Source organism: Dendropsophus ebraccatus, chromosome 3 (genome assembly GCF_027789765.1).
Source record: "Dendropsophus ebraccatus isolate aDenEbr1 chromosome 3, aDenEbr1.pat, whole genome shotgun sequence".
Taxonomy (NCBI): Eukaryota; Metazoa; Chordata; class Amphibia; order Anura; family Hylidae; genus Dendropsophus; species Dendropsophus ebraccatus.
The window spans coordinates 160,745,906-160,763,038 of record NC_091456.1 but is presented as its reverse complement, the minus strand read 5'-3'; the positions used below and the strand labels follow the sequence as shown (position 1 = coordinate 160,763,038).

Here is a 17,133-nt window from a genome sequence, read left to right as displayed (position 1 = left end):
AAACAGACCTATTATAATCTGATACTGTACGTCAGACATTCCTGCTGAAACAGGCACCACCACTGACCTAGCCTCCATAAACCTGTGACCACCATACATGTTTTCATTTTATATGCATTATTCTTTAGGTATTAAATAGCACTGTTATTAGATTAGCTTATTTGGTCATAGTATACTGGTATTACTTATACAGGTTATCTAGATTTTTAAAAGGTTAGGCCATTTACATTAGATGGGTGAGGGTGTGATACTCAGAACCTCCACTGTTTAAAGGGGGTGCAACCTCTTCATTATTTACATGAGCTTTTAAAAGCTCAAGCCATACTTTCATAGTGGCTAGGTTAGGTATTGCAAGTGTGTCCCATTCTCTTGAGTATTGTGGCTGCTTCAGACAGATACTCAGCAGAAAGCTGATGCATATTGATAACTTATCCTGAGAATAGTCTATCAATTTCTGAGATCATGCTCAGAGTTGTGGTGGTGCTAAGCCACAGCATGCACACCTCTTGTCCCCCCACCATTCCCTGCTTGGCATGATTAAAGCATAGGGCTTGGCTGCCAGCACGGGGCCATGGACATCAATCAGTCAAGGCCGAAAGGGGGGGGGGGGGAAGGGAAAAGGCATACATACAGCGGCTCATCATGACCTTTATGACACTTGAGCCCTGGTTCGTTGAACAGTTCATTCCAAATTACCCCCCCCCCCCATACTCATAAACAGTCATCTTAGCATCTGAACAGAGAGATAGGATAAAGCCGCTGCCAGACAGCTCTGACACTGTCTTATCTGCCGAAAATTAGCCACTGCCAGACTGGTCTCACTCCCAACACCTGCAATTCAGGACGAGTCAGAATGCCCAAAACATGTTACATGGTCGTTGATTCCACCAAAACTGGTTTACATTTATGTTAACCCCTTATGTCACGTCTGTCATTCCTCAGTATCCATGAATGTGAATGATGTAACCTAATCTTAGGCAGTGTGTTTCTAGCATACAACAACCATCGTCATTCTATTATCAGCACTCCCCGGGGTCTCCTTCCTAAGCCACAAAGTATTGAAGAATTAGAAAGGCAGTGATGTAATTAATAACAAATGAGCAACATACTGCCAGCAACAATGTTCCTGCAGTCTCATGTATCAGCTATGGCCTTATCTAGGGTCTGAGCCATTGCTGAAATGTCCATGTATTTGTATGTCTGTAATAAGAGATGCCTCTGCCAGATCCTGGAAGCATCAAGTATGGCTGTTATTGTTCTTAATGTGTTAATGTCTTAAGAACTGCTGGACGTACATAGCACATTTCAGGCGGTACCCTGGGTTACTATCCTTGTATGATGGATTTCTGATGAGCAGCACAGAGCTGTGAGTGTCTATTGTGTAATGAAATTCCATGACCTTAAAAGAAACATGTAAAGCTGCCGGCCAATTCCTAATAATTTACAGTATCGCCACATAATGCTCTATGATAAATTTCTCTACTGTTGCTAAGGATCTTGGAGGCAATAGTGAAAAGCAGAAAGAATAAATATTATGAGATTATAGGTGTCAAAATTATACAATATAAATACTGGTTGCTGCAGAACATCTTTCTACGAGAATTGTACAGTACTCGGCCTCGGCTGCTAAAAAAAAAATAATTCTTTAGGGTACGTTCACACGTACTGCCTCGCAGCGGAAATCTCGCTTCGAGTTTTGCAGCGACATCCGCTACGGGTCAAGGTCCTGGTAGGTCCCTGGGACTACATACAGACCGCTGCGAGTATGTATTGCAGCCGCCCCCTTAACCCCTTCGGCTGCCACTTGGCTCCCGCTGTCTGTTTATACATTACCTCTCTCCTTGCCGCACATGGGTCCCGGCGTGCTGCTCTGCCGCCCAGCCAATCAGTGGCTGCGGCTGGGCAACACACTGATTGGCTGAGCGGCAGAGCAGGAAGCCGGGACCCCGTGTGGCAAGGAGAGAGTAGATGTATATACAGACAGCGGGAGCCGAGTCGCAGCCAAAGGTGTTAAGGGGGCGGCTGCAATACATACTTGCAGATGTCTTTCAGCGGTCTTTCAGACTGCAGGACCTTGACTCGTAGCTAATCTCACTGCAAAACTCGCGGCGAGATTTACGCTGCAAGTCGATACGTGTGAACGTACCATTAAGGGGAAGGGACAGCACTGTAGGTCAGTGGTTACCATTGTTGCCTTTAAACATTGGGGTCGTAGATGTGAAATTGAGACTGTATGTTCTCCAGTTTCCTCTCACACTCCAAATTGGTTGCTTAAAGGAGTACTCTGGAAAAAAAATGTGGTAGTGGACAGACATACATGGGAGACAGAGAGACTTTTCTTTTAGACGCTATTTCTGTTCCAACTATGCAGTGCTAAACTACTTAAGAGAGGACAAGTCAGAGATCTTCCCAGCCCACGCCGTGAACATCTCTAAAAATGCAGGACAGTATCCTGAAACAAGAGGAACTGATCCGGATAGAGCAAAGTTTCTACAAGCCTACGTACTCTCTCTCTCGCAGCGCAGGTGTAACCAGGTAATTTGGCCACCTTGCTCAACTCAGGTAACAAGGTCTGGGGCTTGTGTCACCCTAATAGGATGGGTCACCTGACACTGTAGTGCAACAGGTGGTACAGCGACAACAAAGGTCGAAACACGGGCACAAGTATACTTCTATTTTCAAGTATTCTTCAGTATTCTACTTCTTTTTCTTCTAAAGTTCCAGTAGAGCACACTCCTCTCCACTCCTCTGAACTAGCACAAACTCCTCACTACTGTTCTCAGCTCACTCTACTTCTTAGCACACAACCAAGTCAGCTCAGCTCTTCTACTCTAAAGGCTCTTAGAGCAGATTCTGTTCTACGATCAGCTATTTTATGAAGCATTCTTACAGTAAAGAAAATTTTATTTACGATAACAGGACTATTGTTCTGGCACCTACACAGTCACTACTCCATCCTTGGGTCATCTACCCTTTCTGTGGGTGGCTGTACCGATAGTCTGCATGGGTCACAGCTCCACTCCAGACCACTGTGATAAGTACCCAAGGGACCCCCTCACAGCCCGGCAGGTCACCAACCACAGGGGAAAGGATATAGCCAGCCACCTTAAAATAAAAGCAGGTGTGCCTCCATAACTGGCGTCTCGACCAACCGCGGCCATAGTGGCGTCACTCAGCACCATCTGGCAAGTGACCTGGCCTGTCAGGCAATATGTCAGGCTACATGTCGGTATGCCTATGCAACAGGATGCCAATGTGCTGTGAATGTAACCTGTGCCTGACATAAAGCTCACCCTCCTGTAGTGTTTGCATTATACAATGCTGTGTCCAAGGCGCTAAAAAAATTACATCAAATATCGTCAGGAAACCCCTGCCCAGTGGTGGCTACAGTAAACTGGATAAATACAAAATGTATGTTTCTGATGAGAAATCCTGCACGGGGAGGTAACCTATTTATCTCAGAACTGCAGCAATAGAATGAAAAGTCCATTGATTTCAATTGCCCTTTATCTGGCATGCACAACAGAACACACAGAAATCAATAGCTTCAGCACAGTGTTGGAGGCCATGAGTTATGGAGTCCTCTGAAGAGCAGTGCGTGGAAAGCTGAGCCCCCATATCAGGGGTGGCCCCAAATAAAAAATGTCAGTGTTACACATCGAAAGTTATCACAGCGCTATTCTACCAATACAACCATGCTAAAAGCGCATATCCGTGCCTCATAAAATCAGGTAAGCAAGTCTTCCATGGTAAGGCCGGGTCCACACTAAGTAAAACACTAAGTGTTACTGAAGATCATCCTGGCCTGTACTACAGTACCGACCAGATGATCTTCATTTCTGCTGAATTAGGATGTGGGCGCACGGCATCCAAATTTACCGCTGCACACAATTGAGCGTGTGTTAATTGACAGGTTCTGAAATGTCAGTTTTTTGTGCGGCCGGATGGAATCACGGCCAGAGTGTATACTGTGTGTATATGCTCTGGCCGGGATTCCATTTATTCACATACAACGTATGTTTTGTTGTAAATCCCGGTCTTTGTTGCACATTGCAACAACAGAGGTGATTTATGTAAAACATACGTTGTGTGAACATAGCCTAAGGCTGGGTTGACACCATGTTTTTGCAATCAGTTTTTTTCATCTGTTTTATGCAAAAAACTGAGGAAAACAGATGCATTTGTGTGCATCCGTTTTGATCCATTTTCCATTGACTTCCATTATAAAAAAAAATGGTTTAAAACGCATCAATTTTTTTAAGCGCAAACAAAAACGTGGTAGACCACATTTTTATGTACGCTAAAAAACTGATGCGTTTTGATCCTTTATTTTTTATAATTGAAGTCAATGGAAGATGGATCAAAAAGGTTGCACACAAATGAATTCGTTTTTTCATTTTCATCCATTATGGATTTAAAAAAAAAAACATAGTGTGAACCCAGCCTAAGCGTCAGTGTGAATTTACTATACACTGATCTATACAGTGATCTGAATGACATGAAATGAGGCCAGATTATTTATGCTAGACAGGGTCAGGACTTTATGACTAGGTTCACCCTATATAAAAACGATATTTGTCTTTCATAATAACGGACATCATTGCGCAAATAACGACCATTATTTTTTAAATAACAGACATTATTTGCACAATAACATCCGTTGTTATGAAAAACGGCTGTAATTTTTACATACCTAGCCATACTGTGGGGGTTTCTCAGGCAAGAGAGCATACTGAGTACGGTGTGATCAAAAGAAAACCATCCAACGAAAGCAGATCCTGTGCATGTAGGCATCCATGAACCCGGTCGTAGGAAGATGTTAGGAATGGTTCTGATGAACAGACAGTGGTTGAGGATACAGCTTGTTCCTTAACACGGATGACCTATAACAGCACACAACCAGCACCATTACCATTATTCTCTAAAGGAAACAGAAAGTCACCCCTATGGCAGGATAATGGTCCATGACACTAGGGTCATATAGCCATTGATTGGTCCCAGGAACATGATGGCAAGTTTTTCTTGCTTTCCCGGCCTTTACTATCCCCAGAGCTTAATCCTACTGAGTACCTCTGGGACAAGTCAGAACAGGCTGTTTTGAGGCTTGTCAGTACAGTGGTACCTCGGTTTAAAAGTAACTTGGATTGAGAGCACTTTGCAAGAAGAGCTCACAGTTTTTCAAAATTGGAACTTGGTTAAAAAGCATTGCTTTGGTTTAAGAGCTTCCTGTACTGGGTGGGAAGCGGAGTGGGAGAGGGGCATGGTCTGCATAGCAGGGTCTACAGAACTGTACTTTGACCCAGGAAACCTCCCTCACCTTTTAAATCATGGAAGATCCACTTCAGGCTGGGGCTAACGTCAGAGGACAGGACTGTGGAGGTAATCTCCTTATAGCTCCCAGGCAGAGAACGCTGCATTTATGTGCCCACATATACCCTGCTTATTCCTTCCTGCTCCCTGCAGTCTCTGTCATCCCTTGTGTTTCCCATCCTCTCCATTCCTGCTATAATGTCCTTGCACTTACACTCAGCTATACACACTGCTGCTATAATGTGACTGCACTCACACTCGGCCATTCACACTGCTGTATATAAAGTTTCTGTCACTGTCCTCCTGCACAGCTCTGTGTTTATCACTTCCTGATTGGTCCATGCTGAGCACACATGCCCCTTCCCCATTGCTGTGATGTGACCACACAGACCTCTGACAGCAGCCCTGCTTCTCTATTCTAGCCTGTTGTACTACACTCCTGCATTATGGGGATCTGCAGCTCCATCCTGTATCTACAAACTGCTGCTGTGTTTTCAGGTTTATGTACTTACCATACATTATACTCCACATGCTAATTGCTATACTGTACAGTAACTTATAATATCACAATATCAGCTGTTTCTAAATGTTTGTTTAAATTTTTTACATGTTATTCAGAACTAAAGGAGAAGTCTGGCACTTTTTTTTTTTTTAGAAAAAAATGACAAAGGTGATGGACCTCTGTTCCACACCATTCATTAGCGGTTTTTAATCCCATTTTTTGATATGAAATAAAGATTTTGCTTATTTTTAAACGGAGTGCTGGGACCATCACCTTTGTCATTTTTCCTACGAATTAGCTGCTAGCCGAAGCCGGACCCGTGCATACATACATACCTCTACATACCAGGATCCAAACGAACCCCAACACGAGGTGAGCTGACTACCATCTCTTCCTTACTTTTTTTTTTTAAGTATTGTATTGCCCCCCAGAAGTTATACAAATCACCAATATACACTTATTATGGGAAATGCACATAAATTGCTTTTTCCCTGCATTTACTACTGCATCAAGGCTTCACTTCCTGGATAAAATGGTGATGTCACGACCTGACTCCCAGAGCTGTGCGGGCTGTGGCTGCTGGAGAGGAGGATGACAGGGGGACACTGAGGGACACAGGGCACTGGAGGGATACTGAGCATCCCCCTGCCATCATCCTCTCTAGCAGCCACAGCCCGCACAGCTCTGGGAATTAGGTCGTGATGTGAGGTCGTGACATCACCATGTTATCCAGGAAGTGACATCACCATTTTATCCAGGAAGTGAAGCCTTGAGGCAGTAGTAAGTGCAGGGAAAAAAGCACTTTATAAGCATTTCCCATAATAAGTGTATATTTGGGATTTGTATAACTTTTGGGGGGCAAAACAGTACTTTAACCCCTTAAGGACCGGGCCTGAAATGGCCTTAAGGACCGGAGTAAATTTTATGAATATGACCAGTGTCACTTTATTCATTAATAACTTCGGGATGCTTTTACCTATCCGGCTGATTCTGAGATTGTTTTCTCGTGACATATTGTACTTCCCATTTCTAGTAAATTGGAGTCGATACTTATAACAAATCTTAATGAAAAAAAACAAAATAGCGTGAAAAATTGTGAAAAAATGCATTTTTCCAACTTTAAAACTTTTTTGCGTATACAGAAAGTGGTTATACCACATAAATTATATATTAAATAGCATTAGCAACATGTCTACTTTATGTTGGCGGCATTTATTAAACTATCTTTCATTTTTTTTAAACAATAGAAAGCGTAAAACATTAGCAGCAAATTTCCAAATTTTCAGTAAAATTTCAAAATCAGATATTTTTAGGGACCTGTTCAGGTTAAAGTGTATTTGAGGGGCCTGTATGTTAGAAAGCCCCACAAAGCACCCCATTTCAGAAACTGCACCCCCCAAACTCTGCAAAAGCATATCCAGAAAGTGTTTTAACCCTTTAGGGGAGTCACAGAAATAAAAGCTAAGTGTGTAAGAAATTTGAAAATTTTAATTTTCTGTGCAGAGATTTTATTGTAATCCAATATTTTTCATAATTATGAACCTATTACCAGAGAAATGCACCTCAATAATTATTGCCCCGTTTCTGCAGTTTATAGAAATACCCCATATGTGGCCGTATTGCGCTATTTGACGCAACCACAAGCCTCAGATATAAGGGAGCGCCTAGTGCATTTCAATGGCTCTGTTATATTTGGTCATTTCTGACTGTATCACTTCAGGTTTGCAGAGGCTCTGGGGTGCCAAAACCTAAAAAACACCCCTAAAGGGACACCATTTAGAAAACTACACCCCTCAAGGAATGTAACAAGGGGTGCGGTGAGCATCTGGACCCCACAGGTGCTTCACAGATTTTCCGAACAATGTGGTGTGAAAAAAGACAAAAGTATTTTTTACACTAAAACGTTGTTCTAGCCTTCAATTTTTCATTTTCACAAAGGGATAAAAGGGAAAAAAAGACACAAAATGTGTAGCGCAGTTTCTCCCGAGTACAGAAATACCCCACATGTGGACATAAAGTGCCAAGCGGGCGCAGGACGAGCCTCCAAAGGGAAGGAGCGTTTGGAAGCTGGATTTCACTGGAATGGGTTTCAAGGGCCACGTCGCATTTACAGAGCCCTCGTGCTGCCAAAACACTGGAAACCCCCCACAAGTGACCCCATTCTGGAAACTACACCCCTCAAGGAATCTAACAAGGGGTGCAGTGAGCATATGGACCCCACTGGTGACGGGCACAAATGTGGAACAATGTGACGTGAAAATGAAAAATTTCATTTTTTCACTTTTACGGCACAAATGTGCCCGTCATCAAGGGGTCCATATCCTCACTGCACCCCTTGTTAGATTCCCTGAGGGGTTTAGTTTCCATAATGGGGTCACTTGTGGGGGGTTTCCAGTGTTTTGGCAGCACGAGGGCTCTGTAAATGCGACATGGCGTTCATAATCCATTCTAGCCAAATCCAACCTCCAAACTCCAAATGGCGCTCCTTCCCTTCGGAGGCTTGCCCTGCGCCCACATGGCGCTTTATGTCCACATGTGGGGTATTTACGGAAATTGCTCTACACATTTTGTGTTTTTTTTTCTCTTTTAACCCCTTGTGAAAATGATAAATTCAAGGCTAAACCAACATTATAGTGTAAAAAATTTAATATTTCATTTTCACTCCACATTGTTCCACATTTGTGCCCGTCACCAGTGGGGTCCATATGCTCACTACACCCCTTGTTACATTCCTTGAGGGGTGTAGTTTCCATAATGGGGTCACTTGTGGGGGGTTTCAACTGTCTTGGCAACACAGGGGCCTTTTAAATGCAACATGGCCCCTCGAAATCCATTCCAGCCAAATCCAGCCTCAAAAAACCAAATGGCGCTTCCCTTTGGAGGCTTACCCTGCACCCGCATGGCGCTTTATGTCCACATGTGGGGTATTTCTGTACTCAGGAGAAATTGCGCTACACATTTAGTGTTTTTTTTTACCTTTTAGCCCCTTGTGAAAATGAAAAAATCATGACAAGATTAATGATTTAGAGTAAAAATTTTTAAAAAATTACACTAAATGTTGGTCTAGCCTTGATTTTTTTCCATTTCCACAAGGGGTTAAAAAAGAAAATAAATGCAAAACGTGTAGGGTAATTTCCCCTGAGTACGAAAATACCCCACATGTGGACATAATGTGCCTTATGGGCACAGGGCAAGCCACCAAAGGGACAGAGCGCCATTTAGAGGCTGGAATGGAGGATGGAGGCCATGTCGCAATTACAAAGCTCCTGTGCTGCCAGGACAGTAGAAACCCCCAACAAGTGACCCCATTCTGGAAATTACACCCCATAAGGAATCTAACAAGGGGTGCAGTGAGCATATGGACCCCACTGGTGACGGGCACATGTGTAGAACATGTGCCGTGAAAATAAAAAATACCATTTTTTTCATTTTCACGTCCCAAATGTGGCCGTCCCCCTTGTTAGATTCCTTATGGGGTGTAGTTTCCAGAATGTGGTCACTTGTGGGGGGTTTCTACTGTCCTGGCCGCACAGAGGCTTTGTAATTGCATCATGGCATCCTCTAATGGGAATGGCGGCCATACCTATTTAGCTGGGGAAAAGGGACAATTCTAATTTATTTGGGGGTATTAGGCCAATTATTGGTTTATAAGGTTGGAAATGACAGGTGTCCATCAAACTCAACCTGTGTTGATCCAGAGGAAGGCAAAAAACCCTCGTGAGGCAGACGACAGTAGCCTCATCACAGGGGAAAAATTCCTTCCCGACTCCATAATGGCGATCAGAATAATCCCTGGATCAACGTGACCCCTGAAATAGGAATAAGGGACAGAATTTAGATAATGTAGAACCCCAATGACGTGTGGTACGCCTTGAAGCGATCCAGTATGCAGAGGCCGGGGGGATCAGGACAGGTGTCACACGGGAAAATGATGTCCTTCCTGATCCCCCTGTTACGCCACACTCTGCACTTCTTCTGGGGTCTCCTGTTTTCCAGTGTGGGGGACGTCACCTGGAAAAGGTTTCCCTGGTGCGATACGGGGTCCTTCATATCCAGAAGCGCTGGGTCCGCTCCATGGCTGCTAAATATTAGGGCGCTATTACTGCTTCTGATATTTTCGGATCGTGCCGCAAGCTACAGGGCAGCGAGGGACCGGAAGAGGGGGTGCTGGTATAAAAGTTATCCCCGTACAGGTGGTGGTAACCTTTATCCAGCAGTGGGAAGATCAGTTCCCGGACGACCTTTCCACTAACTCGGAGGATTGGGGGGGAGGGGGCATCTGGGGGCATCTGGGGCTGGATTCGGGTGTCCCTTCCTTCATACACTCTAAGGGTACGGGCACACTGCGGAATGGCGAAGGATAACCCTTTGTGCATTCCACAGCTGGCACCCACCGGCGGACTGATGCAGGCGCGCCTCTCCGTCCGTGTCATAGACTCCATTCTATACACGGGCGGATTCCACTCTCCGTCCAACGTGTTCATTCTTTGGATGGACGACGGAATCCGCCCATGCATAGAATGGAGTCTATGACACGGGCGGAGACGCGCGCCCGCATCAGTCCGCCGGCGGGTGCCAACTGCGGAATGCACAAAGGGTTATCCTTCGCCATTCCGCAGTGTGCACGTACCCTAAATCTGTAAGTGTACCCTGAGGTACTCTCACAGAGTTTGTAGAATTTCACTCCATACCGTCATCTCTTATTGGGACGGTACTGGCGGAAAAGATGTGTCTGGGGGGCAGCGTACGCTACGCTACCCCCAGATACGTCATTGGAGGATGAGGATGATGAGGATGAATGGAGGAACGAAGGATCCCCCCATTCATCCTCACTGGCTGTTTCGTGTCGGAGGCAATAACGTATCCCTCTGACGCCGAAAACACCCTGGGGGCCACTTTTATATAGGGATTGGTATATGGGGTATGTAGTGGTGTAGTGTCAAACTTTATTCAATGTAGTGTAGTGTGGTGTAATGTAGTGTTTTTTACGTGTTTTTTTACAGTAAGTATAAAAAAAAAAAACTACGGCAAAAATGGTGTTGCTGATAAATGCCACACTTATGTGCGGCACTTATCAGCAGACCGTGGCAGTAGGATATAGAAAAAAAACACCCTACGCCAAAAAGGAGGAGTTGCTGATTAGCAGCGCACTTTCGTGCGATGCTGATCAACACTCAGCGGCGATAGGGTGCGGAAAATAGAAAAAAAAAAATTTGAAAAAAAAAAAAAAACTTTTATTACATACTGAACATCCCTGTAGCTGCTGATAAGTGTATTACACATATCAGCCGCTAGAGGGCAGCAGAGCGGAAAATCCCGAAAACCCGACGCTGGAGCCGAAAATAGCCGAACGTGACGTCACGGAAGAAGCCGAAGACCCGAACGACAACACGAGGACGCCGCGAACCCGGAAGACGCCGATCAGGAGCCCGGGACAGGTGAGTAATGTACGAATACCTGCTCCGGACCCCTCAGCTACCTAGCTGAGGGGTCCGGAGCAGGTATTTATAACTTTTGGGGACTTTGATCGCCGTGAACGGCCGGCCGCTATCGGGCCGGTGGCACCTGGCCACCATTACTTTTTACAGTAATGGCGGTCGGTGCCGTCCTCGGACAGCACCGACCGCCATTTTTTACGGGTCATTGGGTTACCTATCACCCGGAAATGTTCCGATCACCGCTATTGGCTGATCTGAACTGATAAGCCAATAGCGGCGATCGTCGGCATGGGGGGGGTTAACAACCCCCCATGCCGACAGGGAGAGATGGCCTGCAGTGTATTTCTGCAGGCCATCTCTCCCGATCGCATGCGGCCGGTCCGCGGCGCCCTCTTAAAGGACCCGCGTACCGGTACGTCATGGGTCCTTAAGTGACAGTGATCCATGACGTGCCGGTACGTCATGGGTCCTTAAGAGGTTAATAAAAAAAAATTGCCGGACTTTTCCATAAAAAAAAATCATTATTTTAAGGGTGTGGAACTAATTGTCTGTATTTCAATGATTTCTTTTGGGAAAATTAGCTTTGGTTTAAGAGTGGATTTGGATTACAAGCGCAGTCCCGGAACAACTTATGCTCCTAATCCAAGGCACCACTGTACATCCATACAATGTATGGGAACAGTGAGAGGCTATAATGTCTGCATAGGACTATATTTATGTAGAATTATAATAATGTATCACCTAGTGCAGGAATGGGGAACCTTTGACTCTCCAGCTGTTCCAAAACTACAACTCCCACCATAAAAGGAACTGTAGTTTTACAACAGCTTGAGTGCCTAAGGTTCCCCATCTCTGACCTAGTGGAATATATGACAAGACTAGAGAGTCCGATCATTCCACATTTGAATACTGGTGGCTGTTGGATGCAACCCTAAAGCATCCGAAGAAAATATGGATACAGCCATAGGCTATAGGCCCCCTGGGGTTGCATCCAACGTCTTCAGCCACTGGTATTCAAATGCCGAACAGTTTGACTCGAGATTTGTTCTCATCTCTAGACAAGACACATTGGTATTGGTTCTGTAGGCCGGGGGGGGGGGGGGGGCAATGGAAATCAGTGTACTGTATATGAAAATCGTAGAGTAATTAGTCATTTAAAGAAACCCACATTGAAAACTGATGCACACACTGACGCACTATGGGCACCACCTTTATTCTAGTTGCCAATAGTTTACCCATAAGCAATGTCATCCACATCTCGCCTATGCAGTAATAGACATAGTATAGAATCAGTGACTATGAGAACATTATGTGACCCCATTCACTCAGTTATTAAGCTCTGGAATAATTACACCAAGACAGTTCTCAAGAATTAGTCCTAATCCGTCTTCTATCCCTCATTACACGCCGCCGCGTGTCTGACAACACAAACATGAAACGTGATCTCCCAGTATCACACATAACCTCAGGGACCGCTCCGCTCTCTAAGGCTACAATTATTTCCCTACAAAGAGTGGATGATAGAGCTAATGACCTGCAAATACTCCACATCCACCCAGGCTTCATGTTAACTCCTTCACTATTATCACTGAGCAACTTATCCAGTACAAGTCCTTTAACCTGACAATTTATGATCTGGAAATCCCGATAATCCAGCATGTCACAATAATAGTCCCCCTGCAAGATTAACAAGAATTTGCCTGATTGACTGGAGACTGGTGGATTTTTATAAGGCCCCAAAGATCACAATAAAGACTTTGACTTCATCATTATATTCAGTGTATTGTATTACTATTATTATTACTAGTGATTTATTAATCATCTACTGTGAAGTCTTAATAAAATGCTAACATTTACAGTGCAGTACATATATACCAATATATCCATAGAGCTCCATGGCCTTTTGCTATATGTCATGGAGGTGTGTGATGCCGTACCTCAATACACAGACAAGCTACTTTATGCTTCTTTGAAACCTCGATTAAACACACTGTGCAGTGTGAACAACTCTTTGGAGATGTTAAATGGGCACTGCCACTTTAAAAAAAAAAAACTTTTGACATGTGGTAAAGACACAATAAAAGTTCTGATCAGTCCGGGTCTGAGTGTTTACAACCCAACCGATCACCGGAACAGTCTGAGAAAAGTGACCACTAAGGGGAACATTCGTTCAGACTGGCGTACAAGGTCTTAGATAAAGCCCCGCCCCCTTTTCCTGGCCGGTTAGTCTGGCCGGCTGGCCCTGCGCCCTTCCCGCCTTGTCACGTTCCCCCTGCCCACCCATCAAGCAGGCCAGCATATGCCACATAAAAGGGGCAAATCTGGTGTGCATGATGATAAATCTCCCCCTAAGTATATTCTCTTCCAACCCTTTGAGCATTACAATAATCACAGAGTTCTGGGCACTCACCACTTAAGTTATTGATGCTTTATTGTATCATCTTCAGAATAGAAACATAACTTGTTACCAAGTTACAACTTGGTAACAAGTTAGGTTTTTTTATTCTGAAGATGATACAATAAAGCATCAATAACTTAAGTGGTGAGTGCCCAGAACTCTGTGATTATTGTCTATGCTGGACTTGTTCCTCTCTGTGTGCACCTCCCCCACCCAGAGTGCCGAATTGAAGTGTGCTTCTGTGACCATTAAACTGTCTGTTGACTGTCAACACTCTAAACGGACCGATTGTACTTGCCACTTTAAAAAATGTTTAACATCTTGTAGAGACAAATGTCAAAAGTGACAAGCACAATTTGAATGTCCAAAATGGCAGCCACTGCTGCAAGCCATAACCTCTGCTATATCTGTTTATCCTAAGTGTATTGACCAGATACAGCAATATGTTGTATCAGGGTATCCAGGGGGTCAAGATTATTCTGTACTCCTGAAGTCAGGAAAAGTTATCCGAGCCTTACAGGATTAAGGGGGAATTCTGGCGAGAAAAAATAAATTAAATCAACTGGTGTCAGAAAGTTATACGAATTTATAAATTACTCCTGTTAAAAAAATCTCAATTCTTCCAGTACTTATCAGCTGCTTAATGTCCTGCAGGAAGTGGTGTAATGTTTTCAGTCTTCTACAGTGCTCTCTTCTGCCACCTCTGTCCATGACAGGAACTGTCCAAAGCAGGAGAGGTGTTTAACAGGGATTTGATATGTCTCTGGACAGTTCCTGCCATGGACAGAGGTGACAGCAAAGAGCACTGTGTCAGACTGGAAATAATACAAGATTTTCTTCCCCCCACTAGAGTACCCCTTTAAGGTTTGCCCCAGCCGTACATTATTATGGAGCTAATCTCTGTATAAGGGCTGTACTAAACAACCTGACAGCTGCCTGATATGAGTGCCGATCTTCTCTAGCCTATTGCATGGTTTGCTATGGGAAATTCAGGGCCAGAGGAACAATCCAAACCCTTTACTCCTCTCATTTGTTGGCCATACATTGCCTATTACATGTGCATCAGATGAATATTCTCAATCTTGTCAAAACATTACGATCAGCTGATGAACAAACATTTTGCTTGTTCACGGTCTGATCACTGGGCCTATTATACAGGGAGATTATTGGCCCATTCACTCGGTAATCACCCTGTGTTATAAGGCCCTTCGGCTATATTCCAATCTGCTGGCTAGCCTATATTTGGGGGATACGTCAGGATACGACATGCTTTTAAAACATGCAAAAAGACTGTATATGCTTGGAAATGGACTAGACATAGTCAATAGTAGACTACATCTGCTCCACTGAACTAAATGGAAATGGCAGGGGTACCTCACGGTATATGTTAGCATACCACATTCTTCCAGTATGTTGACGTATTCCCTGAATTCCTAGTCTTTAATTTCTGTAATATACTGTTCGCACCAAGTAACATTCATCCCTGATGGGTGATAGCGTTATGGGGGCACTGTGGCGCTCCACATGGGATCACTATCACTGTCTTTCTTTGGGGAATTTTGCACGTTGGATATGATTATAAAGCACTTTGGCTTTTCTCAAGACCATGTCTAGAATATCTCCGATATTCTTGAAACAATGGAAACGACACAAATCTTTCTTCATGTTCATGCCCTGTGTGGGCGCTATGTTATTCTATTATCAGGGCAGCCCATACTGGGTGGATGCTAAGTACCGCATTGTGTGTAAGTATGACTGTCTAAAAAGATGTAATCCTTTATTGTTTCCTCTGAACAATTCTTCCTATGAAAAATTAGCCTTACTATGAGAAATATTGTAAATTTTTATTTTGTTGCATGTATTTTTTTTAGGACAATGGACAAGTAACAATGTGACTGACTAGCATTCCCCTGGTTGGGGCTAGGCTCATATTGTATTTAGCAGTGACCTGGCAGCCTCCGATGAACACAAGAACCAGGATAGTCCTGATGCACGTATCCAATGGATTCACACTGACCAAATGGAAGCCAAGGGACGTCTACTTCAGGGTTTGACTCCTGCACTATTCCATTCAGCTGGATCCCTTAAAACCATGCAGTATACATCCTCCATAGGAGACTCCCTAGACGTAGATGTCTAACACGAACACCACTAACACAGTGTGAACCCAGCCTTACATACGTAAAATGTACACATATTGTTAAGCTGGCCATACATATAATATTTATGTCAGCCAAAGTCAGAACACCCTAACTGATATGTATGGGGGGGGGGGGGGGGGGTTCAGGGTCTTCTACAAAAGATGATGCTATTGGGCAGTTGGACTTCCACATATCCAGTCCTTTTGCTCTCAAAGGTGTCTGACAGCGGCTTACCCCCTCCTCTCGCCACTAATAAGACATGTACTCAAGACTGTGCTGAGCATACATGTGTATAGGGGTGTCTAAACCAACTATCTAATGTGTATGGCAACCTCAAGTATTGCCTAGAAATGTGGGCCCATGGTATCTGGTCTTGGGGTTAATGGACACTTTTTTAAGCAGCATACCGTTTTCACTGTAATTATCATTTACTATGGCCTGACTCAAACTACAAGGCCCAGCCTACCCTGACATCATCAATATTAACATTGATGTAAGTAGTACACACCATAAGGTAAGGAGCAGCTTCAACAGGAATCAATCAGAATTCAGTGGTGTTAAACTCAGGCCCTCCAGCTGTTATAAGACTACAATTCCCATCGTGCCTGGATAGCCAGAGCTAAAGCTTTGGCTATCCAGGCACGATGGGAATTGTAGTCTTATAACAGCTAGAGGGCCTGAGTTTGACTCCCCCTGAATCATATAATCACTGTCTGTTTTCTTAGGTAAATTGGAACATAAAAGAAGGGATCTGCTCTGCTTCGTATCTACCACACTGGGCCCAGTAACCCCTATGACACTCACCTTCACACTGGTGTGGCTGGTCTGTGTCTCGGCCTCTATGCAGCTGTGTGGCCCAGTCTCCTTGCGCTCTTTGCGGGAGCCGGTGCGGGCTGCTGGTGGGTAGCGACTTTGGTAGGCGAGCACAGAAGGGATGGTATCAGCAGCGTCGGTTTTGATGAAGAGTCCGTGTAGGGTGGCAGCAGTTCCCTGGGAAATGGTGGTGGTCTGGTGTGGGGAGTTGGACTCATCCGAATCCCTGCAGTAAATCACCCCGCTCTGTGATACGTGGATACTGGGAGCGCAGCCCATACCTGTGCCAGGGTGCAGCTGATGGCACCAAGGCTCCCTGTATAGGGACGAGGTACCCTTCACTAATATTGTGGGCAATTTAAAGAATGCTACTAGAAAGAGCCATAATGTCAGTGTCCTCAGTTTAGCCCCACAGTTTCATCCAGTCCATCATCTACGTATTATACAGGTTGCCAGACTGAACATGTATAGTACAGGGGTAAACTAAATGACAAGAAATCTATGAAAAGTTTATGATAAAAATTCACTGAA

The 17,133-nt window shown here is 44.4% G+C and overlaps 1 protein-coding gene and 1 long non-coding RNA gene across 5 annotated transcripts in view; one reads left to right on the top strand and one right to left on the bottom strand.

The window, feature by feature from the left end:
* The window catches only part of LOC138786199 (uncharacterized), a 141,646-nt gene that overhangs the window by 55,823 nt on the left and 68,690 nt on the right, over positions 1-17,133 (top strand). The window lies entirely within an intron of this gene.
* The window catches only part of PDE8B (phosphodiesterase 8B), a 139,795-nt gene that overhangs the window by 73,823 nt on the left and 48,839 nt on the right, over positions 1-17,133 (bottom strand). Inside the window, exon 1 of one of the 4 annotated variants that reach the window (XM_069963018.1) lies at positions 16,594-16,899. The exons of 2 other annotated variants lie outside the window; for them this stretch is intronic. In XM_069963018.1, coding sequence (XP_069819119.1) covers positions 16,594-16,881 — 288 coding nt within the window. In that variant the 5' untranslated portion in view covers positions 16,882-16,899. Of the gene's footprint in view, positions 1-16,593; positions 16,900-17,133 lie in introns of those variants that run through there. One more of the 4 variants, XM_069963023.1, reaches the window with a different exon arrangement.